Raw genomic sequence first — 26,910 nt, forward strand, 5'->3', positions numbered from 1 at the left:
AATGCAGGTAGGGAATATACAGTGAATGGTAGAACCCTCAAGAGTATTGAAAGTCAAAGAGATCTAGGAGTACAGGTCCACAGGTCACTGAAAGGGGCAACACAGGTGGAGAAGGTAGTCAAGAAGGCATACGGCATGCTTGCCTTCATTGGCCGGGGCATTGAGTATAAGAATTGGCAAGTCATATTGCAGCTGTATAGAACCTTAGTTAGGCCACACTTGGAGTATAGTGTTCAATTCTGGTCGCCACACTACCAGAAGGATGTGGAGGCTTTAGAGAGGGTGCAGAAGAGGTTTACCAGAATGTTGCCTGGTATGGAGGGCATTAGCTATGAGGAGCGGTTGAATAAACTCGGTTTGTCTCACTGGAACGACGGAGGTTGAGGGGCGACCTGATAGAGGTCTACAAAATTATGAGGGGCATAGACAGAGTGGATAGTCAGAGGCTTTTCCCCAGGGTAGAGGGGTCAATTACTCGGGGGCATAGGTTTATGGTGAGAGGGGCAAGGTTTAGAGTAGATGTACGAGGCAAGTTTTTTACACAGAGGGTAGTGGGTGCCTGGAACCCGCTACCAGAGGAAGTGGAGGAAGTAGGGACGATAGTGACATTTAAGGGGCATCTTGACAAATACATGAATAGGATGGGAATAGAGGGATACGGACCCGGGAAGTGTAGAAGATTGTAGTTTAGTCGGGCAGCATGGTCGGCACGGGCTTGGAGGGCCGAAGGGCCTGTTCCTGTGCTGTACATTTCTTTGTTCTTTGTTCTTGATTAATAAGGGGATCAGGGGCTATGGGGATGAGAAAAATATCAGCCATGATTGAATGGCGGAACAGATTTCCTGGACCGAGTGGCCTAATTCTGCTCCTGTGTCTTATGGTCTTATAACACAGGGGTCAAGGATCTGACTGGTTTGCTCTTACTCCTAATTTGTATGTTTGTAACTCACTAAAGCTTCTTCAACATCTCCTAAACCCGTGACCAAAAAGAACAAGGATATCCGATACATGGAAACATTACGAACTGCAAATTCCCCCTCTTGAGTCACATACTATCCTGACCTAGATCACTTTCTGTATAAAAATCTGGAACTTTTTCCCTAACAGCACTGTGGTGTACCTATTGTCATGTTCTGTAGGCTGTCCGATGTGAACGATGAGCTACAGAACATCTAGTTTAAATAATTTATGATGAAACAACTGCATTGTAAAGATAACTAGAATAAATAAGATAATTAACTACTAACACTATTATAGAGCTACAGCAAAATATGTCTATCATCCAACACGACTTACTCCCAACTCCCCGGACACAGGATCACGTGGTGGGTTTACACTGCCATCTGGTGGTCGGAAGTAGTGTAATATTATGTACAGAATTGCTTTATGCATATCATCACACGTATGCCACAAGGACTACAGTGATTCAATAAGGCAACTGGCTCACCACCACAACCTCATGGCAATTAGGATTGCACAATAATGTTGGCTTTGCCATTGGCACTCGCATCTCTAGTAATTTGTTTTTTAATTAAACCAAGGCAGAGTGAACCAACACTCTCTCTATTTTAAAATTGGGTTACACCCTTATTTTATATAATACTTGGATTTAATATTAATAACTGAATAGCAAAACAGCAGTTTGGGTAACAGAGCTGATTGGATTATTAGAGTCTCTGCAGTACATGTTGAGGGCCAGGGAGGTATGGGAGTATCCATAATTCATGGGATTCTGGAACTGCTATATTTGATGGACAGTTCTATTATAAATGCAGACCTTGTAATTTTTAAGGAACGTGCATGCAGATCTAAAGTTTTGAATATCCATAATAAAAGTATTTGCTCACATAGCACAGGGCTAAATCGCTGGCTTTGAAAGCAGACCAAGGCAGGCCAGCAGCATGGTTCAATTCCCGTACCAGCCTCCCCGAACAGGCGCTGGAATGTGGCGACTGGGGGCTTTTCACAGTAACTTCATTTGAAGCCTACTTGTGACAATAAGCGATTTTCTTTTCATTTTATTCATATCTTACCTTCAAAATCTCATTGCCTGTTTTCATGTATTTGTCATAATTTTTGTCTATCCATACTTAAAATAGATAATGTGAATGAAAACTTGGCAGACCATAATTACATGCTTCCTCAAAAAATAGCACTATTATGAGTTGGTTTGTATCTTTAAGGTCTTTAGCTTATATTGCAGAAAAATATCTCATTTAAAAAAAAAAACATCTGCGTCTGAGACCTGGGGCGAAATTCTCCCCCAACGGCGCGATGTCCGCCGACTGGCACCAAAAACGACGCCAATCAGACGGGCATCGCGCCGGCCCAAAGGTGCAAAATGCTCCGCATCTTTGGGGGCCGAGCCCCAACATTGAGGGGCTAGGCCGGCACCGGAGGGATTTCCGCCCCGCCAGCTGGCGGAAATGGCGTTTGTTGCCCCGCCAGCTGGCGGAAATGGCGTTTGTTGCCCCGCCAGCTGGCGCGGAAATGCGGCGCATGCGCGGGAGCGTCAGCGGTCGCCAACAGTTTCCCGCGCATGCGCAGTGGGGAGAGTCACTTCCTCCTCCGCCATGGTGGAGACCGTGGCGGAGGCGGAAGGGAAAGAGTGCCCCCACGGCACAGGCCCGCCCGCGGATCGGTGGGCCCCGATCGCGGGCCAGGCCACCGTGGGGGCACCCCCCGGGGTCAGATCGCCCCGCGCCCCCCCCCAGGACCCCGGAGCCCGCCCACGCCGCCTGGTCCCGCCGGTAAATACCAGCTTTGATTTACGCCGGCGGGACAGGCAATTTCTGGGCGGGACTTCGGCCCATCCGGGCCGGAGAATTGAGCGGGGGATCCCGCCAACCGGCGCGGCCCGATTTCCGCCCCCGCCCAATCTCCGGTACCGGAGACTTTGGCAGGGGCGGGATTCACAGCGGCCAACGGTCATTCTCCGACCCGGCGGGGGGTCGGAGAATGACGCCCCATGTTTTTCCCCACTTCAGCCGAAGACTACATTTGGTCCTAACTGCATATGTAGACTGTTCTAAAGGTTTGTAATTTTATTCTATTTATCCATTCATCAATTATCACCGTGTGCAATTTAGGAGGTGAGCAGGCAGATGAATTGCTTTTAAAACTAATACTTCTGTCACTGTTTGACAAAATAGCTCGGAGGTGTACCAAATGTGAGATCCAGAGTGAGTGGACTTGCACTCTAACAGTCAAAGATGTTGGTGAGCACAGTGCTGCCCCCATATGGATGTCTCTTTTCTAGAAGCATCCAGGCTGGCAAACTATATGCACAAAGTCCGGTATTGGATTATCTTGCACGAGAATCTAATTTTAATTCTATTCTTTAATTCATTTTTTTAAAAACTTGCATCTTCAACGAGCTTTATGTCAACATCTCAACGTGCATCCAACAAAAGTTTATTGATTATCATGTAAATAAACCAGCAAAAGTATTCCATGGAAAGAAAATATATTTGATTGAAGGAGACATGTTTTCCAGGACACTGAAAAGCACCCCCCCCTGTTCTTCAAAAGGGTCTATGACAAATAACATCTGAACCACTTGAACAACAGCCGATGAGGCCTTCATGGAATGTCTTATTGGCAAATGATATCACTGCATGGAATGTTGCCTATATTATGAACTCAAATCGTGATGTGGACCTTTACTGGACCAAGATGAAGTGATTATCTTGATGGGGTGTGGCTTGCTGAATGTTGACAATATATTTTACTTTGACATTCATTGCACAGCAGTTTTGATGATGATTGTAGCAAAGTCTATTGCTCAGCTGCTTCTTGTGAGCACAGGAAGATTGATTTATAATGAACAGTATTTAAAATCCCAGTGAGCACACTATTACAGGTTATGGCCGGGAATCTCCGCCGGAGTGATTCTCCGTTATGCCGGCGCCCGGGGGCTTCCCGACGGCGTGGGGCTGCCCCACAATGGGAGACCCCGTTGACCGGCTGGCGTAACGGAGAATCCCGCCGGTCAGTCGGGGCAGAAATGCGGCGGGGCGGAGAATCCCGCCCTATATATACAATAAGAATGTTTTCTTGTTTGTAATCAAAGGGATTTATTTTTCTTTAGGTATTATGCCCTTGAGGTTACTTATTTTAAATCATCTCTGGATCGTAAACTACTTGAGCTTCTGTGGAACAAGTATTGGGTGAACACACTCAGTTCATCAAGCCTCCTCACAGTGAGTTATCTACCCTTCTGAATTGATTTAATTTGAGATGATGATGAAGGCAGTGGAAAAAAGGTTATCCTTTACTGCTACAGTCTTAGTTTTACTGTTCCCAATTTGCAAGATTGTTTTATTTTCTGAAGAGTGCTTATAATAAATGTGGAAATGAAAAACTGCAGACCTTGCATGCATTTACATTATACTAGTAGCATTTGGCAGGAGGAGACCAAGATTGTAATGTAAACGGTACCAAAAATAACCTAGTTCCAACCTGACATTGGAGTTAAGTAGAGTAAAACTTGTTGGGTTTGGCTTCTCTCCTCCAGTTCTAATACATAGACCAAAGAGATTACTAGAAATACAAATGAAAGAGTGAGTATTTTAATAAATTAGACCATTTGAATAGCTGCAAACATATTGCAAGTATTGGGTGAACACACTCCGTTCATTAAGCCTTGGCTGATGAACCAGCCTTCGGGCTAGACAGCTGGTTTGTGATGCAGGACAAGGCCAGCAGCGTGGGTTGAATTACCGTACCAGCTGAGAATTCTAAATTCTCCCTCTGTGTACCCGAACAGACGCCGGAATGTGGCGACTAGGGGCTTTTCACAGTTGCATTGTTAATGTAAGTCTACTTGTGACAATAAAAAGATGATCATTATTATATATAATGACTGTAGGAATGCTGAGGTGTTGACAGTCGGGATTATAACGGGAAAAGCTGTGTTTAATAAAAAAAGAGGGGAATATTGACTGGATGACAGAATAGAAATAAATTATTCAAATGTTTGATATGGAATGTGGTGCTGAAACATGGATGTTATTTAAATTGTGTAAGCTTGTCCAACTGTTCAGTATTTACGAAAATGGTCACTCTCTTTCAGTTACAGCTGCATGTAAGCTAATAGTCATAAATTGGGTAGGGGAGGAGAGTAGGAAGAAAGCCTTGAGTGCCAATTGCAGCAATTAAATTATTTCTTTCTTTTAAGCTATGTATAGAGTTAAAAGAAAAATTACCTTTTTCAAATTGGAAGAAAAAGTCTGCATAAAGTACTATTTGCATTCTCCAAAGAATCACCTCAATGTATGTAGAGGGGGGAAGGATTTTGTAAGTACTAGTTAATAATTGTTTTCCCCTTTTTCATTTAATACCTCTTGATACAGTTCTGCCATCAGGCTAATTCAAATTGTTAATCAATTAAAATTGATGCAATTTGTGGATGCAAAAGAAAAAGCATACAGAGTGACGAGGATTAGTGGGAAGCCAGAGGATTGGGAAGCCTTTAAAAGCGAGCAGAGGGCACCTAAAAAAGGGGGGGGGGGGAGAAGATGAAATGAGTGTCAGCTAGCTAGCAATATAAAAGAAGGTGGAAAGAATTTTTTTCAATCTCTAAAAGGTAAGAGAATTCATTACTGGAAAATGAGGCTGGAGAAAGGAGTAATAGGAAACAAAGAAAGGCAGAGGAACGGAACAGCTATTTTGCATCAGTTTTCACGGTGGAAGACACCAGTGGAATACCAGGCCTTCAGGAGAATCGGGAGACAGAGGTGAGTGTAGCGAACATCACTAAAGAGATGGTTCTGGGGAAATTGAAAGGTCTGAAGGTGGATAAATCATGTGGACCGGATGGACTACATCCCAGGATTCTAAGGGAGATAGCTGAGGAGTATGTGGAGGCAATGGTGGTGATCTTTCAGGAGTCACTAGTGGCAAGGAGGATCCCCGAGGACTAAAAAGATCAGCCATGACCTCATTGAATGGTGGAGCAGGCTCGAAGGGCCAGATGGTCTGCTCCTAGTTCTTATGATTGGAAAATGGCTAATGTAACACCCCTGTTTAGGAAGGTAGGGAGGTAGAAGACGGGAAATTATATGCTGGTTAGCTTGACTTCAGTCATTGGTAAGATTGTAGAGTCTATTATTAAAGATGAGATTGTGGACTACATGGAAGTGCATGATAAAATAGGACTGAGTCAGCACGGCTTCGTCAAGGGAAGGTCATGTCTGACAAATCTGTTAGAATTCTTTGAGGGAACAACAAGGAAGTTGGACAAAGGAGAACCATGGACGTGATTTATTTAGATTTTCTAAAGGCCTTTGACAAGGTGCCGTATAGGAGGCTGTTAAATAAATTAAGAGCCCATGGTGTTAAGGGTAAGATACTGGCACGGATAGAAGATTGGCTGACTGGCAGAAGGTAGAGAGTGGGGATAAAGGGGACTTTTTTTCAGGATGGCAACCGATGACTAGTGGTGTGCCCCAGGGTTCGGTGCTGGGACCATAACTTTTCATAATATACATGAACAATCTGGAAGAAGGAACTGAGGGCACTGTTGCTAGATTTGCAGACGATACAAAGATATGTAGAGGGACAGGTAATATTGAGGAAGCAGGGGGGCTGCAGAACGACTTGGATAGGCTAGGAGAGTGGGCAAATAAAGTGGTAGATGGAATACAATGTGGAAAAGTGTGAGGTTATGGAAGGAGGAATGGAAGTATAGACTACTTTCTAAATGGGGAAATGCGTAGGAAATCAGAAGCACAAAGGGACTTGGGAGTTCATGTTCAAGATTCTCTTAAGATTAACGTGCAGGTTCAGTCGGCAGTTAGGAAGGTGAATGCGTCCTCGTCATGTGTGAGGCTCAGAGCCTTATCCAGTTCAAGGTAGTAATGCCCAAGGTGCTGAGGGTGAAGGTAGTCCAGAGTCCAGAAGTGGCAATATTCAGAGCGTCAGAGAACCCAGGGGTCCAGGGGCGAGAGAGGCAGATGTCCTGGCCTTTGCCTCCCTGATATTCCGGAGACGGATTTTGCTTGGGTGGAGGGACCCCGAGCCACCAAAACCGGGAGTGTAGGCGAGCAACCTGGCGGAGTTCCTAAGGTTAACAGAGCAGGCAGGACAGGAGGAGGGGAATGACGGGGGATTGGGGTTTTGGTTAGCGTTATTTATTACGATGTTCACGTTGTTCTTGCTCTTTTTTTTTTTGTTTGTATTTACTGTTCATACAAATACTTCAATAAAAATATTTTTTAAAAATAAAAGAAATGCAATGTTTTTTTAAATAATTTAAAAAAAAAAATTAGATTATCCAATTATAATTTCCAATTAAGGGACAATTTAGTTTGACCAATCCACCTACTCTGCACATTTTTGGGTTGTGGGGGCGAAACCCACGCAGACACGGGAAGAATGTGCAAACTCCACACAGACAGTGACCCAGAGCCGGGATCGAACCTGGGAGCTCAGTGTGCTAACCACTAGGCCACCGTGCTGCCCGTAGAAATGCAATGTCAGCATTCATGTCGAGAGGACTAGGATACAAGACCAGGGATGTACTTCTGAGGCTATATACGTCTCTGGTCAGACCCGATTTGGAGTACTGTGAGCAGTTTTGGGCCCTGTATCTAAGGAAGGATATGCTGGCCTTAGAAAGGGTCCAGAGGAGGTTCACAAGAATGATCCCTGGAATGAAGAACTTGTCGTATGAGGCACGGTTGAGGACTCTGGGTCTGTACTGGTTGGAGTTTAGAAGGATGAGGGGGTAATCTTTTTGAAACTTGCCGGATACTGCGAGGCCTGGATAGAATGGACGTGGAGAGAATGTTTCCACTGTTAGGAAAAGCCAGGACCAGAGGACACAACCTCCGACTGAAGGAACAATCCTTTAAAACTTCAGCCAGAGGGTGGTGAATCTGGGGAACTCTTTGCCGCAGAAGGCTGTGGAGGTCAAGTCACTGAGTGTCTTTAAGGCAGAGATAGATAGGTTCTTGATTATTAAGGGGATCAGGGGTTATGGGAAGAAGGCAGGAGAAGGGGGATGAGAAAATTATCAGCCACAATCGAGTGGGGGAGCAGACTCGATGGGCTGAGTGGCCTAATTCTGCTCCTATGTCTTATGGTCTTATTAACCTCCTTTTAACATTTCCTTGAAGTCAATGAACGACTTCCATCTCAGGGCAATATCAACCGACCTCTTAAGACAAACTTAATTTTCTCTAGTCTCAGGAAAAATGGCAGGTTGCTCACCCACACTCATGGCACCGGGTCCCTCCGCTCCAGCAAAATCCATTTCCGGGCGACTGAGGGTGAAGGTGGATTCTGGAGAACTTGGCCTCTCATTGGCACTTTTCAAATGTAATATATCAGCCTGGCCTGCTGTGGAGCACCTTGGATGAGGGTCCCGCTGAACCCATTTTGGGAAACTGTGGCCTAGGTTTATTCAGCTGTTCGGCATTTATTAAAATCTTTCATTCTATATTTTTCAAAACATTAATAACTTTCCTGTTTCCACATTAATATGCTCTCCATTACTGCTGCATTCAGGCTATCAGCCAATCCTGTTGTCACTTCATGGTACTTGTACCAGGGCTTTGTCATCAGCTTTCAGTAGGTGGCAGCACAGTGGTTAGCACTGTTGCTTCACAGCTGCAGGGTCCCAGATTCGATTCCCGGCTTGGGTCACTGTGCGAAGTCTGCATGTTCTCCCTGTGTCTGCATGGGTTTCCTCCGGGCGATCCGATTTCCTCCCACAAGTCCTTAAAGTCATGCTGTTAGGTAATTTGGACATTCTGAATTCTCCCTTCGTGTACCCGAACAGGCGCCGGAATGTGGCGACGAGGGGCTTTTCACAGTAACTTACTTCATTGCAGTGTTAATGTAAGCCACTTGTGACAATAAAGATTACTTTAAAACATTTCCTCTACTACCTGTTTAAACATTTCTCTGACCCAGGTTGATAGGGTTGTTAAGAAGATGTATGGTGTGTGGTTTTCATTAATTGGAGGATTGAGTTAAAGCGCCGCGAGGTTTTGCTGCAGCTTTATAAAACTCTAGTTAGACCACACTTGAAATATTGTGTCCAGTTCTGGTCACCTCATTATAGGAAGGATGTGGATGCTTTGGAGAAATTACAGAGGAGATTTACCAGGATGCTGCCTGGACTGGAGGGCATGTCTTATGAAGAAAGGTTGAAGGAGCTAGGGCTTTTCTCACTGGAGCGAAGAAGGCAGAGAGGTGACTTGATAGAGGTGTACAAGGTGATGAGAGGCATGGATAGAGTGGATAGCCAGAGACTTTTTCCCAGGGTGGAAATGGCTGTCATGAGGGGACATAATGTTAAGGTGATTGGAGGAAGTTATAGGGGAGATGTCAGAGGCTGAAGTACCTTAACTGTGCTGTACTGTTCTATGTTCTATGTTGCTTCTCAAAATATGTTGAACAATAGAGGTGATGAGCAATGCCCTTGTCACACCCCATTTCCAGTCACTCCTGGTTCTAATCCTCTCATTTGCATTCCCTCTCCCACTACCCTAACGTGCTTGTTCCGTAGAAAAAGCCATATTTGGGTGCCTATCCCCTCAGTACCACTCTTCTTTATTACCTCGACTTGTTTTATCTGATTCGCTCTATTGGAGGCTCTTTTAAATCCACAAAGCAAATGTACACCCTGTAAACATTTGTGGCCGTTCCATTCCTGAGCTAATTTTTTGTAACCCTCACTTCATATTCAGACATAAAGACCCATATAATCAATTTCCACGTCCTCTTCCTTCCATATTTCAGTATTAACTGGCTTTTCATCTTTGACATACAGTTCTCCATATTCTTGCCATCTGTCTTTCTTTCTTCAGTTGGGTCAAAAGGCTGTCCGTATATGTTTTTAGTTGCTTCAACTTTTATATCTTGTCTATTTTTGAATAAATACTTATTACAAATCTTAGTCTGCATAGACATCCTATCCATACAATTTGATTTTATTGTCATCAGTTTTCTTTGTCACATTTCCACTATCCGGATGTATTATCAGTTTTGCTTATGTAAAATTTGTCACTTTGCAGTACTTCTAAAACCCAGTAGCACTATTCTCTGTACGCTGTACAACAACCCAGAAGTCCTTGCACAGATTGCACGCAAGTGGGTTCCCTTAAGCCTTCCTGCATGCACGGCCTGTGCAAAATAATTTAAAGGAAGAACGCATTTAATTAAATCCCCCACAACTCCAAAAGAAAATTAGGTAGAACATTGTCCAGCAGCCCTCTGCTTTACTATGAAACTCCAGGACTGTTTCCCCAATTCTGTCCTAGCCCTGTACTGTTTCTATTTCTACTTGAGTTCAGGAATGGTCTAACTACAATGTACCCCAATTGTGGCTTTCAGAAGGAAATAGATAAGCAGCTGAAGGGGGGGAAATGCAGGACAATAGAGGACGGATGGGGTAGTGAAACTAGCTACATTCCTCTTGCAGAGCATTAGCATGGACTTGACTGGCAGAAACCCCTCATGCGGTGCTGTAACCATTTTAAGATTCTAATTGCTCCTGTCCAGAACTGCTGAGTAACATATGGCAGTACAACTTGCTTACAACCTACTGTGTGTTTAACTTTGAAACTATGACATTTAAATGTAAATAGACAAATACAGAAAATTATTATATATAATATGCATATATGCCACACCATGTTTTTATTCATTCTGGCGCTTGATGGCAGCACATGCACAGCCATGCCAATCTGTCCCGGGTGTTGACTGCGGGACGCAACGTCGTCAGAGGGGTAGAACTCTGGGGAGCTGGTGGCCACAGTCGCCACTGCATGGGATGGGTACGGGTTGGCACCCAACGCCCCCTCCTCCCGGTCGGTAGACAGTCCTGGGGTTCACCTCGGGATGCGGGGCAGCTGGATCGAGTCCAGGCTGCCCCTGTGTCATCTGGCTCTGCCAGCCCTGGAAGCGCCACAATGTATGCACTACGGTGTCAATGCCTCCGGTGATGCTCCTCAGTGACTGGGCATGCTCTGCAGTGCCTCGGCAATGCTTACCTGCGACTGGGACAAGCTCCGCAGTGCCTCGGCAATTCCCATCTGAGACTGGGACATGGACCGCAGCACCTCATCAAGGTCCGCCTGGTACTGAGTCATGTTCCCCTGCAAGTCGAACAGTCTACTAAGGTCCTCAGCCATGGTCGTCACCGACGGCACCATGCCTTGGACACCTCCAATCATGCTGCTGACTTTGGGCACCAGCCTGTCTACTGCGGTCACCATCCTAATAGTGTTGGCCCCGGTGCCATGCGTTGCCGACGCCATCTGTTGTGCCCGTAGCCTCTGATATCCTTCAATTGGCTATGGACCTGCTGGAGTGTCGCTGACATCTCCCTCTGAATGTGCCCCAGAAGCCTGACCACTAACTTTGCCCACCAAGGTGGGTGTCTCTGCACTGGTGGAGGGTGGGGTTGACAGCTGTGACGCGTCAATGGTGGAATCTTCGGAGCTCTCCTCCGAGGTGTTCTCCTGGGAAACTGTGGGGCAGAGCCACCCCGGAATGGGTCGGCGCCGTCGGCTGGAGGTCCAGCGGGAGAATGGACATGTGGTCAGTGGGAGGGATGGGTCATTCAGTTTGGCAATAACAACTCACATGTGTGACAGTCCGTCTGGGTGGGGCCCGGTGGATCCCCACCTCTGTGGTGTGCGCCAACCTTCGCATTGGTGACCGCCCTGTCCTCGGCCACCCCCTCCAGGGACTGTTGCTTGAAGGTGGATTCGGATGTCCTGCACCTTGCCACCAGTCTGGGGCCTCTCCTGATTATTGTGGGACTACTCCTGCAGGGAGACAAAGAAGGCATAGTTAGCCGCAAGCGTGGTTCAGCACGGCGGGGGGGTTGGGGAAGGGGCTTGGGGTAGTGGTGGGGTGAAAGAAGGTTTTTGGGAGGGACCGATGTTCCGAGTGACACTGCCCGAGCTGATGTCCATTGCCACGTGCCCCAGGCAGCACTGGCTGTCCTCTCCGGGACCCTCGTGAGGGGGGGGGGGGGAGGAGAACGGGACACACAGGTCATACCTCCTGGCCTCAACCGCCTCTAGGAGCCTCCCCAGGTCTGCATCCCTGAATCGTGGGGCTGGTCCTCTTGGCTGCAAGCTGAGTGGGGTTGGCTATGTAAGAGCAGTTTATGTGCTCCCCTACCTTGTTAGCAGGGGGCTGGCAAACATGGTCCTGGCGAAGCTGGCGACCCTTCATTTGTGGTGTGAAGTCCGTGGAGCCTCATTGAGTGGACCGATTAACATTGTATTGCAGAGACGGTCTCACCAGGCCAAGCGCTGGGAAATGCGCAGCAATTCCTGCTTGATACCACACCGCTTTGGAAGAATCGTGCCCTGTTTAACACGACTGAACTGCAGTGGGAGAAAACTGCTTGACTTCTGTACGCAGCTTCATCTAGAGCTCCATTGACCTGCTTTCTGCAAAATGCCTGATACAATCCAGTAACTACATCATTTTATATAGCTGAATCTCATTAACTTCACAGGGAATCCCCTTAATCCAAACAAAACTGCATTAGCCCAATCTTTTTACAACGGCTTAATTGCACCCCTGGCTCCTAAAACCTTTGTCTGCGAAACTAGGATTTATTTTAAAGCATGATTGCAGCAGTCACACGCACTAACCCAGGCTTTTAACCCTTACTGCGCCAAATAACTAAAGCACAATATAGCTGAAATTCCTGAAGTCATCACAATGTAGTATTCTGGGTTTTATTAATAGGGGCTTATGGTACAAGAGCAAGGAGGTTATGCTGAACTTGCACAAGATACTAGTTGGTTCCAGCTGGAATATTTTGTGCAGTTGTGGGCGCCACACTATAGGAAGGATCTGAATGCATTGGTGAGAGTGCAGAAAAGGTTTATAAGAATGGTTCCAGGGATGAGAAACTACAGTTATGAGGATAGATTGGAAAGGTTGGGACTGTTCTTCTTGGAGAGAAGGCAGCTAAAAGTAGATAGGATGGAGATGTTCAAAATCATGAAGGGCTGGACCGAGCACTGACTGGAAATATGAAGGAGACAGGATCAGTTAAGGAATTCAAGCGGGCATTAGATTATTATTTGAATAGAAACAATGTGCAGGGGTATGGGGAAAAAACAGGGGAATGACACTAAGTCATGATGCTCGTTTAGGGAGCTGATGCAGACACGATGGGTCAACTGACCTCCATCTGCGCCATAACTGTGATTCTGTGATTACATTGAAAGGTTGGGGTTCACTAAATATGGTGATAAAGTCAGATTGATGAATTTTAAATCTGAATGAACACAATGGCAGCATGAATGTTTATAATTTATAGATGTATAGTGGCAGATGAAATACTTCATAGTTGGCAAAATTGAAGATAAATCAATGTGCTTTGATACTTTGTTCGGTGGCATTGGAGATAAGGGCACAAGGGTTATGTTGCTGAACTACCAACAGTTACAGTTACTCCTTAAACAATGCCAATCAATACAGTGAATGCAGTACCCTTAACTGCTATCTTTATTCGCACTCCACAAAAAATACAAGTTTTTGCAGTGTTTTTTAAGCTGTTGTGATATTCTGGCATTTTATTTTTCACTGTTGAATTTCTATGCAATATATTTTGTGTTTCTCTTGTATAATGATTGTATTCTTGTAATATTTAAGAATTACTTTTGTTACAATCCCAGTTGATATAACTGGACGGGAAGATTCCAGAATGGAGCCGTGGCTCAAAAGACCGTAACTTTTACTTTTTTTTAATATAACATGGAGGAACAGAGTCAGAGAACTACTAATTAGTTTTAACAATAAGAATAAAGTATTTATTAAACATGTGAAAAATAGATTGTAATGCAATATTCCTTTACTCCCCTTTAGCTTCACAAAAACACCCAGATTTAAAGATTAACATTGATTGCAAAGTATATCTTAAGCTGCAGTGGTCTCATTGAGATAAAAAGTCCTTTTTAAGTACACAAGATGACTGTGGTCAAATACATGCAAAGCGCTCTGAACCCAAGTTAGTGTCTGTGGATTTCTCCTCGGAATATCTTCCCAGATGATGATCAGATGAGAGTTTCCAAACTCCACCCCCAAAAACATGCTTTAAAATCTTCTCTCATAATGTTTTTGCTTAATGGTGTGTATTCCGAAATCCAGTCCAGGTTTTACAAATTACTTTTTCAATCCAAGCCTCTGCTCCACTTTTAACATAAATCCAGTCCAGGATTTTACACCACCCCTTATAGGTTTCTTTTGTTTTTTAAGCATATTTATTGAGGATTTATAAAATAATACTAAAAATAACTACAATCAACCAACAAAGATTTCAGGGTACAATGTCAAAAAAGTTACGAACAAATCCTCAATCAAAAACACAAACTAAAACTTCTAAACCCCTAACAGTTGACTGTGTCTCGATCCTTAAAAAAGGAAATAAATGGTTGCCATCTGAGGTAGAACCTCCCCACCGACCCCTGGTGGTATATTTAATTGTTACTAATTGCAGGAATGTCATTAAATCGCCAGCCAAGCAGAAGCACTGGGTGGGATGGGCGACCTCCAACAGAGCAATATTCACCTCTGGGCTACCAGTGAGGCAAAGGCGACAACATCCTACCCTACCACAGAGTGAAATGCCGGTGAGGCTGAGACCCTAAATATAGCTATCAATGGGCATGGCTCTAGGACTACCTGAAGAATCTCTGTTATAGTGTTAAAAAAGGAAACCCAGAAGCTGGCAGGTTTGGGGCAAGACCAAAACATGTGTGTGGTTAGCTGCTGTTCCCTCCGAGCCTCATCAGTAAGCACAGGACCCAGCTCCCCCTCGCATCTCGGCCTCACCCCATGCAATAGGGTGGGACCTGACAAGAGAATATAGCCATATAGGTTCGAAACACCCCCCTTTTCAGGTTCAGTCAAGCATAAAACCTTATTCAGCAAAGAGGAGGGCGGGACCAAAGGAAAGGAAGGAAAAACCTTACGGAAGTAGTCACAAATCTGAAAATAATGAAGAAGCTAGAATTGGGCAACTGAAATTTGTCAGCCAACTCTCCAAAACTGGCAAATCTCCCCTCCAAATAGGTTCCAAAAATACTTAACCCTTTGCCATCCAAGATTTAAGTTAAGGGCCCAGACCAGAAGGTAAGAAGTGATTATTTCATAAAGGAGCTAAAGAAGACAAGGAAAACTGTTTGAAGTGCAGCCAAAACTGTTTCCAAATCCTGAAGGAGGAGACCATCACCGGACTTGAGGAAAGTCCAGCAAGAGAGACGGGCAATGGTGCAATACTTATGGCATGAAGAGTAGAGGTCGTGCATGAGCGAGCCTCCATTTTGCCCCAGATCTCATCTGGGTCACTAATCCACTGCAAATGTTTGAATATCAGCAGCTCAATAGTAAAAGAAAAAAATTGGGAGAGCCAAATCTCCCACCCGCCTGTCTCTCTAGAGCAGAACACTTAAGATTCTGGACTCTTACCTGCCCAAATGAAACTAGAAATCAATTTGTTAACCTTAATAAAAAAGGATTTGGGGGATGTCCAGAGAAGGATACACATGTATTAAGCGTCTTCATTGTGCTCTCTATGGAGGGAATCGGGTCTGTAATGTACAGAAGCAGGTGATCTGCATAAAGTGATACCTGATGCTCCACCACATCCTGACAAATACCACTCCAGGTTTCCTTTGTCTGAACTGCTTTTACACAAACTCCGAGATCCAACCATCAATTTCCATATTTATTTCAACGCCTGTTCCAGACAATAGCAAAACCTCACAAATCTGAAAATTACTTCAGATATCTTTCTGGTATCTCATGATGCAATGCCATTTCACTCTGTGCCTTTACTAAATAGTTTTCTGTTCTAGTACGTTTAACCTCTGATGTCTTGGAAACTTCTCTTCATTTCTCTAGTTTCCTTAACTCGCTGCTCTTCAAATCTCTGCATTTGTTTTCTTTTTTTAAAAATAGTTTTATTCTCCTTTTTCACATTTTCTCCCAAATTTGCACCCACCAATAAACAATCAGTAACGAATGCAATGTCAATCCCCATATCAATAACAACGATCCCATCCTCCCACCAAACCCCCAAACATTAGCCCACATGTTAACATAAAGAAATTACAAAAAGCAATCGGGAATCACCCATGGTCAGCATTAACACATACAGTCCCCCTCCACCCAGCCCCCCACCCCCCCAATGTTCGATGTAATCCAATTCTCAAAAGTGCATAATGAATAACGTCCATCCTTCACCTCAGTTCAAATTTGACCTTTTCAAGAGTCAAGAATTCCAGTAGGTCGCCCCGCCACACCAGGGCACAGGGTGGAGAGGTTGATCTCCACCCTAACAGGATCCGCTTTCGGGCGATCAACGAGCTGAAGACTACAACATATGCCTCCGCACCCGTTTCCAATCCCAGCTGGTCTGACACTCCGAATATATCCACCCGAGGTCCCAGGTCCCGTTTCACGTGCACCACTATAGAGATTACCCTAAAAACCTCCTTCCAGTAATCCTCCAGCTTTGGACAGGACCAAAACATATGAACGTGGTTTGCGGTGCCCCAGCAACGTTCACACACATCTTCTACCCCCTCAAATAGCTGGCTCATCCTCGCTCTTGTAAGGTATGCTCTATATACCACATTCAGCTGTATCAGCCCCAAACTCTCACACGAGCTTCAAGTTTTTAGGTGTCCAGGTTACCACCAACCTGTCCTGGTCTCCCCATGCTGACAATATAGTTAAGAAAGCCCACCAACGACTACTTTCTCAGAAGACCCAAGGAAATTTGGCATGTCAGCTACGACTCTCACCAACTTTTACAGATGCACCACTGAAAGCATTCTTTCTGGTTGTATCACAGCTTTGTATGGTTCCTGTTCTGCCCAAGACTGCAGGAAACTACAAAAAGTTGTGAATGTAGCCCAGTCCATCACGTAAACCAGCCTCCCATCCATTGACTCTATCTATAAATTCCCGATGTCTCGGAAAGGCAACCAGCATAATTAAGGATCCCATGCACCCTGGACATACACTCTTCCACCTTCTTCCGTCAGGAAAAAGATACAAAACTTTGAAGTCACGTACCAACCGACTCAGGAACAGCTTCTTCCCTGCTGACATCAGACTTTTGAATGGACCCACCTCGTATTAAGTTGATCTTTTCTCTACATCCCAGTTATGACTGTAACATTACATTCTGTAGTCTTGCCTTCCTTCCCTATGTACGGTATGCGTTGTCTGTATAGCATGCAAGAAACAACACTTTTCACTATACTAATACATGTGACAATAATAAATCAAATCAAAACGAGGTGGAGGCGTTCACCCTCGGAGCACCTCACACCAGAACCCCTCCTCCATACCCTCTCCCAACTCTTCCTCCCACTTTGCCTTAGTCCCTTCCAGCGGCGCCTTCTCCTTTTCCAAAATAGCACCATACACCGCCGATACTACCCCCTTCTCCAGTCCCCCTGTCGTCAGCACCTCCTCCAGCAATGTGGAAGCCGGCTCTACTGGGAAGCTCTATATCTCCTTTCTAGCAAAGTCTCGAACCTGCATGTATCTAAATATTTCCCCCTGCTCCAGCCCATACTTCGCTCTCATCTCCTTCAATCCTGCAAAACGATCCCCAAGAAACAAATCTTTTAGTATTCTAATTCCTTTCTCCTCCCATCTCTGAAAAATTCCATCTCACTTCCCTGGCTCAAATCTATGGTTCCCCTGAATCAACATTTCCCTTGACCTTGCCCCCAACCCGAAATGTTTACGAAACTGCCTCCAAATTCTCAACAAAGCTATTACTACTGGACTCATTCTGAGTATCTCCCCGGGGCCGTCGAGAGCGGCGCTGTTGCTAGCGCCTTCAATCTCGACCCACTACACAAAGTCTCCTCCATTCTGACCCATTGGGAGTCAACCCCTCTGATCCAGTTCCGTACCTTCTCCACAATAATACATCAGGCTCGGAAGACCCAAACCCTCTGCCTGCCTTCCTCCCTGTAGTAGCACCTTTCTAATTCTGGCCACCTTCCCTCCCCATATGAACACGGTAATCATCCCTTCAATCTCTCGAAAAAATGCTTTTGGCCGGAAAATCGGCAGGCATTGGAAAATAAACAGGAATCGCACCAACATATTCATTTTAACCGCCTGTACCCGACCCGCCAGTGACAGAGGGAGACCATCCCACCTTGCCAGATCAACTTTCACCTTCCCCACCAAACTAGAAATGATGTACCTAGGGAGCCCCCCCCCCCCCCCCCCAATCCCAAGCAACTTGCACCCCCAGGTATCTAAAGTGAGTCGCTGCCCCACAGAATTGTAGCCCCCCACCTCCGGCCGAGACACCACAAAATATTCACTCTTGTTTAGATTTAATTTGTACTGCATTTGTTTTCTTAACCATCACTCCACGGTATGGCTATTTTTCTAGCAAAGCTGAAAGAGATGTTCCCTTTTGCCTTCTAAACCAACTGCTGCTAGCAGAGTTATGTGAGCTGCTTTCTCTCACTCCCTATCTCCAACTCTCCACATTCAGCCAAAACTAGAACTTAAAAACTTCTCAACCTTACAAGACTCCAGTTGCTGAGCAACACCCACATGCTTATGCCTTTTTATTTATTCTTCATGTCTGAGCCCCCTGTAAGCACAATAGGAACACAGTTGGAACATAACCAACCCTCACCCATAAGACATAGGAGCAGAATTAGGCCACTTGGCCCATCGAGTCTGCTCCGCCATTCAATCATGGCTGATATTTTCTCATCCACATTCTCCTGCCTTCTCCCCATAACCCCTGATCCCTTTATTAATCATAAAAACAGCTTTGTCCAGCATGAATCTAACTTTAGGTTTTACCCTTCCAGGTACAGATACAGTAAATTAAATTCATTTAAAACTGGAGGTGGGATACTCCCGAATCAGCGCAATGGTCCGATGCCAGCGTCAAAAACGGCGCAAACCACTCGGGCGTCGGGCAGACCGGAAATAGCTAAATTCTCAGCACTTCCGGGGGCTAGGCCACTGTGGCCCCCCCCCCCCCCCCCCCCCCCGAGGACCGCAACAGCCAACTTACCTGCCAGGTCCCGCCGTGTGGGACCACGTCCAATCCACGGCGGCGGGACTGGCCAAAAACGGGCGGCCGCTTGGCCCTTCGGGGCCCAGAGAATTGCCGGGGAGGCCGCTGCTAACGGCCCCCCGACTGGCGTGGCGTGAGTCCCGCCCCCGCCCGAAAACCGGCGCCGGTGAATACGGCAGCTGGCGGCAGGGCGGGATTCACGCCACCCCCCGGGGATTCTCCGACCCGGCGGGGGTATCGGAGAATCCTGCCCTATATCTTCTAATGTTTACCAATATAAATATAAACCCCTTAAAACTGCCTTTATTTTCCCCACACTTTATTGAATGAGACTGTTAAGAACTTGGTTATTGGAAGCATTTCAAAAAGTGTTTTCCACCAATTTCTGAAAATTGCATGGCAGGACAGAAGTAGAGGCAAAATAAGTCTTGCTGTCAGTGGAAATGTTTCAACTGAAATCCTATGACATATATAGGACCCTATTATAATTGTGATTGATTGTGCTGCATATGCCCCAACTTCCACTGAATGGAACACAGCTAAACCGGTGTCTGCTGAAGGGATCCAAACTAGATTTATAGTGAGATTTTGCCCAACAAAAAAGGCTTAAGCACCCACAATCTTGTCTGGTTGTAAGCTCACTTCAGTTGTCTCCCCACCAGATAAACTCATCAAGGATCCTGCGACAGCAACTTCCAATCTTATCATTCTAGGCGAGGGAGGTTGCAAGAGCAGCTGACGCATGCAACCGCAGATAAAGATAGATCGTTTTTTGAAGAATAAAGGGATTAAGGGTTATGGTGTTCGGGCTGGAAAGTGGAGCTGAGTCCACAAAAGATCAGCCATGATCTCATTGAATGGTGGAGCAGGCTCGAGGGGCCAGATGGCCTACTCCTGCTCCTAGTTCTTATGTTCTTATGTTCCCCTCCCATGTTATACCCTGAAAAAATATATTGCTGTTCCTTGGCTCTTGTTGAGACAAAATCCTGGAAATCCTTCCCTAACAACACTTTGGGTGTAACTACATCACAAGAACTGCAAAATCTAAAGAGGGCAGTTCACTGCCCCTTTCGCTAAGTCAGTTAGGCATGATCAACTGCCAGTGCCAACCACATCCTATGAGCAATTTAAAAAAAATCAAAATACAGGGTTAAATTACTCCAATCCGGTTCCTGCTCTTGCCACAGTATTGAATCTGCCCTTTTCAAAGTCAACAGATAACATCCTATATGATTGTGAGAAAAGTACATTTTCACTCCTCATCCTTGATCTCCGCAACCTTTGAAACAGTTTACCACACCACCCGTATCCAATGCATCTCCTCCTTCATCCAGTTAGACGTGACTGCCCTTGGCTGGTTCCGTTCCTATCTAAAATGAAAAGATGGGTTTTTACGACAATGGTTTCATGGTCATCATTAGACTTTTAATTCCAGATTTCTATGTACATGTTGCCCCTCAGCACATTATCCCAAAATGTGGTGCAAGTTTCCATATGTACCCTGATGGCACAGCTCTACTTCTTTATCACCTCTTACAATCTTTGTATTGTTTCTGATTTTAAGGGTAGGCACAGTAGCACCGTGGTTAGCACTGTTGCTTCACAGCTCCAGGGTCCCAGATTCGATTCCCGGCTTGGGACACTCTGTGCAGAGAAAGCACGTTCTCCCCGTGTCTGCGTGAGTTTCCTCCGGGTGCTCGGGTTTCCTCCCACAAGTCCCTCAAGACGTGCTATTAGGTAATTTGGACATTCTGAATTCGCCCTCTGTGTACCCGAACAGGTGCCAGAATGTGGTGACTAGGGGCTTTTCATAGTAACTTCATTGCAGAGTTAATGTAAGCCTACTTGTGACAATAAAGATTATTATTTTTAAAAAAGGTTAGGTGGGGTTATGGGAATAGGGAGGAGGTGTGGGCTTAAGTAGGGTGCTCTTTCCAAGGGCTGGTGCAGACTCGATGGTTAGGTCAGGTTCATTTCTCCATTTGAGGCTGAACTAGATTGTTCAGAACTTTGGTGTCATATATAACCCTTCGACTACTTGTCTGTTCCATCACTGAGACCACCACCTTCCACCTCTGTAACATTGCTTGCCTCCATCCCTGAAGATACAGCTCAAATTATAAAATGAGTAGACCCAAAACTGCTTGGGTATAACCATGGCAAACTAAATTTAATGCAGACGAGCAAAGTATTGCACATAGGAAAGAAAGATACATGACAAAGCTACTCTATAATTTAGCCAAGAGCTTGCAAATCCTAATACTCATAACAGTAAACAATAGCAAACACTAATGTCCAAACAATGGCAATTGTAATCATAGAATTTGAACTCCATTGCCAAAACAGTAGACTGATCAAGAAGAAGTCAGAATCCACTTGTAGTGGTCTAGTCCGACATTGGTAGTGCAACTAGTTCTGATAACTGAGACACAATGGAGCTAATGCAGTGCTGAGGTAGTGTAGCAAAAATAAATACCAGTTTGAATAATGAAGAAAAATTGAAGTAACTTGGGCTTCTCAGATTTCCGGTGGCGGCATGTTGGGTGGCTCCTGCTTGAGGCGTGTTCTTCGGAGTTTTGAAGTCCAGTCCTGGGGGCAATTTGCGAATGATTGAATGTAGGAAGATATAAAGAAGGCAAAGGATTTCAAAAGGTTTAAGGAAAACAGCCATGAACAAGGGAGGGAGTGAATGTTCACCGTCGAGTGAGAGGGTTAGCCAAGGAGCTAGCAAGATGGCGGAGGCTGGGCTGCTGGGTGGTGCCGCACTGCTCAGCAGCGAAGATGACTGAGGTGATGTCTTTGGAGCTGGAGAAGCAGTTTGCGAAGCATATGGCGGCATTGAGGAAGGAGATGGCGGTGGCTTTGAAGGCGTTGATGGAGGAGGTAATTGCCCCGGTGAGAGTAGCTGTGGCAAAGACCGGCTGATGTGAGGGAGGAGGGCGAGAAGATGAAGGGAGTGGAGGTGACCATCTCGCAGCACAGCGATCAACTCGCCTCGATGGGGGATGAGCTGCGGAAGGTGGTCGAGGCCAATAAGGGGATTTGAGAAAAGCTGGAGGACTTGGCGAACTGCTCGAGGCGGCAAAATTTGAGTATTGTAGGCTTGCCCGGGGGGGGGGGTGAAGGGCTTGAGGCCAATGAAGTACTTTGCCAAGATGTTTGGCAGAGCTGATGAGGGGAGAGAAGAGCCCTCTCGGTATGAACTGGACCGAGCCCATCGGTCGCTGAGGAGGAAGCCAAAGCTAAATGAACCGCCAAGGGCAGTGATCATCTGCTTCCAGAAGTACCACATGAAGGAGAAGGTTTTGAACTGGGCGAAGCAGAAGCGGGAAGTGCAGTGGGCTGGTGCTGGTGTTCGCGTTTACCAGGACTTGGTGGTGGAGCTGGCAAAGAGGCGAGCGGCTTTCGGCCGAGTGAAGACTGCATTATACAACAGCAGGGTGCGATTTGGAGTGGTGTATCCAGCGAAGCTGAGGGTGGCCTACAACGCTAGAGATTTCTACTTCGAGGTGGCGGAGGCATTCGTGAAGGCAGAAGGCTTGGGACAGAAGTGAAGAATGGAACTGAAGAGGGGTTGTGGACTGTGACTGGGGAGTTAGGAGAGTGTATAAATATTTCTTGTTTGACCTATATTGTTATTTATTACTTCACGTTGTCAAGTTTTTGATTGTCATTCTTGGTTGCGACTTTTATTTTATTTTGTTGAGATGTTTGGGTTTGATTGTTTTCCTGGGACAGGGCAGGAGGGGAGGGAAAGCCTTGGGTGGGGTGGGCCCCCCCCCCCCCCCCCCCCCCCGTGCTAGCTAACTTAAGTTGGCTAGTGAACGGAGGTGAGGTGGGGGAAGGGGCTGCGGACATTGGAGCCTGGCGAGCAGGTTTCGATGGGCCTAGGAGGTGTGAAAAGTGTGGGGGGGATCGATACTTGGTGAGGTTTTTTCAAGAGGAAGTGCAGAGGGGGATTCTGGGTATGTGGGGGGGGGGGGGGGGTTCGGGGGTTTGATGTTAACAATGGATAGCGGCAAGTCAGGCTCATGGGGCAGTACCCTGAGTTATGATGATGGTGGAAAGAAGGGAGACCTCTGGTTAGGATAGTTACATGGAACATAGGGGTTGGGAGACCCAGTCAAGAGATCAAGGGTGCTGGCGCATCTGAAAGCTTTGAAGGCCAAAGTAGCGATTCTGCAGGAGACTCAAGTGTGAAGGATTAGGTGAGGCTTGGAAGGGCTGCGTTAGCCAAGTGTTTCATTCTGGATTTGATCGCAGGGCTCAAGGGATAGCGGTACTGGCTAGCAATTGAGGAATACATGGGGTTTAATTGTTTGGGGGGGTTTTGCAGGCAGTGGTTTGGGAAGCTCTAAAGGCGGTGGTGAGAGGGGAGGTGATTTAGTTTAAGGCAAAGGTGGATAAGGAGGAGAGGGTGGAGCATCAAAGGGTAATAGATGAGATATTGGAGGTAGGCAGAAGACGAGGATCCAGCGAAGTTGAGAAAGAGGAAGGAGTTGCAGACTAGCTTTGACCGGCTGTCCACAAGGAAGGCAATGCGTCACTTGAAGCGGGCGAGGGGAGCAGTTTACAAATATGGAGATAAGGCAGGGTGCATGTTGGCAGGCCAGCTTCGTAACGAGGCAGCGGCGAGGGAAATGGGGGGGCACGGTAGCACAGTGGTTAGCACCGTTGCTTCACAGCTCCAGGGTCCCAGGTTCGATTCCTGGCTTGGGTCACGGTCTGTGCGGAGTTTGCACTTTCTCCCCGTGTCTGCGTGGGTTTCCACCGGGTGCTCCGGTTTCCTCCCACAGTCCAAAGATGTGCAGGTTAGGTGGAATGGCCATGATAAATTACCCTTGGTGTCCAAAAAAGGTTAGCTTGGTGTATGGGGATAGGGTGGAGGTGTGGGCCTAGGTAGGGTGCTCTTTCCAAGGGCCGGTGAAGACTCGATGGGCCGAATGGCCTCCTTCTGTACTGTGAATTCTATGATTCTATGAAATTGTTCAGGTATGGGATAGGGCAGGGAAGTTGGTGGTGGCTCCGAATCAGATTAATAGGGCGTTTGAGGAACTCAACGAGAGATTGTATAGGTTGGAGCCACCGGGGGAGGATCAGCAGATGCAGGAATTCTTGGATGGTTTGGAATACCCGAGGTTGGGGGAGGAGGATAGGGCCGTATTGGAGGAGGCGACAGCGGAGCAGGAGATAAAAGATGCGATTGGGAGAATGCAGTTGGGGAAGATGGCAGGGCCAGGTGGGTTTCCAGTGGAGTATTACAAGAAATTTAAAGATACGTTTGCGCTACTGATGGTGGGGTTGTTTGAGGAGGTGATAGGAAGGGGGGTGTTACCACAGACTTTGGGGCAGGCATCGATCTCCCTGTTGCTCAAGCAGGCTAAGGATCCGACAGAATGTGGGTTGTATAGGCCCTTATCACTTTTGAATGTGGACGCGAAGGTATTGACAGGTAGGTTGGAGGAGTGCCTCCCGAAGGTGATAGGGGAAGATCAGAAGGGGTTCGTGAAGGGAAGGCAGCTCTTTTCGAACATTAGGAGGGTATTGAACGTGGTTATGGCACCGGTGGAGGGGAGGGAGACAGAGGTGATTGTGGCATTGGACGCCGAGAAGGCAATAGATCGAGTAGAGTGGGGTTATTTGATGGCGGTTCTGAAGCGGTTTGGGATTGGCCCACGATCTGTAGATTGGATAAGTGTGCTGTACAGGGAGCTGAGGGTGAGTGTCCGCTCGAATAACATGAATTTGGGGTATTTTGCTCTGTACCGAGGGACCAGGCAGGGATGTCTTATGTCCCCCTGTTGTTCGTGCTTGTGATTGAGCCTTCAGCCATTGGAGGTGTGGCAAGGGATAGTGCGGGGTAGGGTTGTCGAGCATAGGGTCACTTTGTATGCGGATGACTTGCTATTGTATGTATCGGAACCGAATGTGCCGATGGGTGGCATATTGGAGCTGCTTCGAGTGTTTGGGTCTTTTTCGGGGTATAGCTAAATTTAGATAAAAGTGAATATTTTGTGGTGTCTGAGCCAGGGGCGGTGACTCACTTTAGATACCTGAGGGTGCAGGTGGCATGGGATTGAGGGGGGGGTGGCTCCATAGGTATAACATTACTAGTTTGGTGGGGAGGGTGAAGTAAGCTAGGATGGTCTTCCTCAGTAGCTGGCAGGTCGGGTACATGCAATTAAAATGAATATGTTGCCGTGATTTTTGTTTATTTTTCAGTGCCTGACGATCTTCCTGGCAAAGGCATTTTTCAAGGAGGTTGAAAAGATGATTACCTTGTTTATATGAGGGGGGAAGGTGGCGAGGATTAGGAAGGTGCTGTTGCAGAGAGGACGGCAGTCAGGAGGGTTGGGTGTCCTGAATTTACTATATTATTACTGGGCGACTAATGCTGAGAAGGTGAGAAGCTAGGTTAGAGGGGGGAGACTCCCCGTGGGATAGAATGGAGGCGTGTTTGTGCAGGGGGTCGGGGCTGAGGGCGTTGGCAACAGCGCCGTGCCTGATGGTCCCGGGGAAATACTCAGGGAGTCTGGTGGTAGTAGCGACATTGAAAATCTGGAGGCAGTTGCGCCAGCACTTTAGGCTGGGAGCGGGGTCAAGGGAAATGACGATCCGGGGGAATCATAGAATTGAGCCAGGGAAGTGGGATGGGAGTTTTCAGAGATGGGAAGAGAAGTGAGTCAGGGCGTTAAAGGATTTGTTTCTGGGGGGCCGATTTGCAGGTTTGGAGGAGCTGGGGGCAGGGAGAAATGTTTAGGTATACGCAGGTCCGAGATTTCATTGAGAAGGATATATGGAAAGCGTTCCTGTGGTGCTGGCCCCCACACTGTTGGAGGTGGTGCTAATGACGGGGGGAAATGGAGAAGGGGGTGGTGTTGGCGATTCTGGGAGAAGATAAGGCATTGCTGGAGGGATTAAGACAAACTGGGAGGAACAGCTGGGAAAGGGCATGGAGGAGGGGTTGTGGTGTGAGGTGCTCCGGAGGGTGAATGCTTCACCTTCGTGTGTGTATAGGGCGCACCTTACAAAGGCGCGAATGAGCCAACTCTTTGAGGGGGTAGAGGATGTTTGGTGGGGTGGGGGCACACGAAAATCACGGTCATATGTTTCGGTCCTGTCCAAAGCTGGAGGGGTATTGGAGGGAGGTGTTCAGGGTAATTTCGAAGGTGGTACATATGAAGCTTGAACCGGGTCCCCTGGAAGTTATTTTCGGGGTGTTGGATCGGCCGGGGTGGGAAGCGGATGCGGAGTCAGATGTTTTAGCCTTCACCTCGCTGATCGCCCGAAAGTGGGTCCTCTTGGGGTGGCGGGCAGTTTCTCCACCCTTTGCCCTGGCGTGGTGGAGGGATCTGTTGGAGTTTTTAACATTCGAGAAAGTGAAGTTTGAGTTGAGGGGAAGGATGGAATGGTTCTACAGTACATGGGTTTTGTTTATTATGCACTTTCAGGAGTTGGACGACATCGAACACTAAGGGGGGGGGGGGTTAGACTGTGTATGTTGTTGATCATGATGTGGAGATGCCGGCGTTGGACTGGGGTGAGCACAGTACGAAGTCTTACAACACCAGGTTAAAATCCAACAGGTTTGTTTCGATGTCACGAGCTTTCGGAGCGCTGCTCCTTCCTCAGGTGAATGAAGAGGTCTGTTCCAGAAACACATATATAGACAAATTCAAAGATGCCAAACAATGCTAGGAATGCGAGCATTAGCAGGTGATTAAATCTTTACAGATCCAGAGATGGGGTAACCCCAGGTTAAAGAGGTGTGAATTGTCTCAAGCCAGGACAGTTGGTAGGATTTCGCAGGCCAGATGGTGGGGGATGAATGTAATGTGACATGAATCCCA

General features: G+C 46.6%; 1 protein-coding gene across 1 annotated transcript in view; it reads left to right on the forward strand.

The window, feature by feature from the left end:
• cops5 (COP9 signalosome subunit 5) overlaps positions 1–26,910 on the forward strand; it is a 105,799-nt gene that overhangs the window by 59,783 nt on the left and 19,106 nt on the right. The window contains exon 6 of the mRNA XM_072467629.1: positions 4,091–4,202. Coding sequence (XP_072323730.1) covers positions 4,091–4,202 — 112 coding nt within the window. The remainder of the gene's footprint in view (positions 1–4,090; positions 4,203–26,910) is intronic.

The sequence above is a fragment of the Scyliorhinus torazame genome, chromosome 11 (assembly GCF_047496885.1).
Source record: "Scyliorhinus torazame isolate Kashiwa2021f chromosome 11, sScyTor2.1, whole genome shotgun sequence".
Taxonomy (NCBI): domain Eukaryota; kingdom Metazoa; phylum Chordata; class Chondrichthyes; order Carcharhiniformes; family Scyliorhinidae; genus Scyliorhinus; species Scyliorhinus torazame.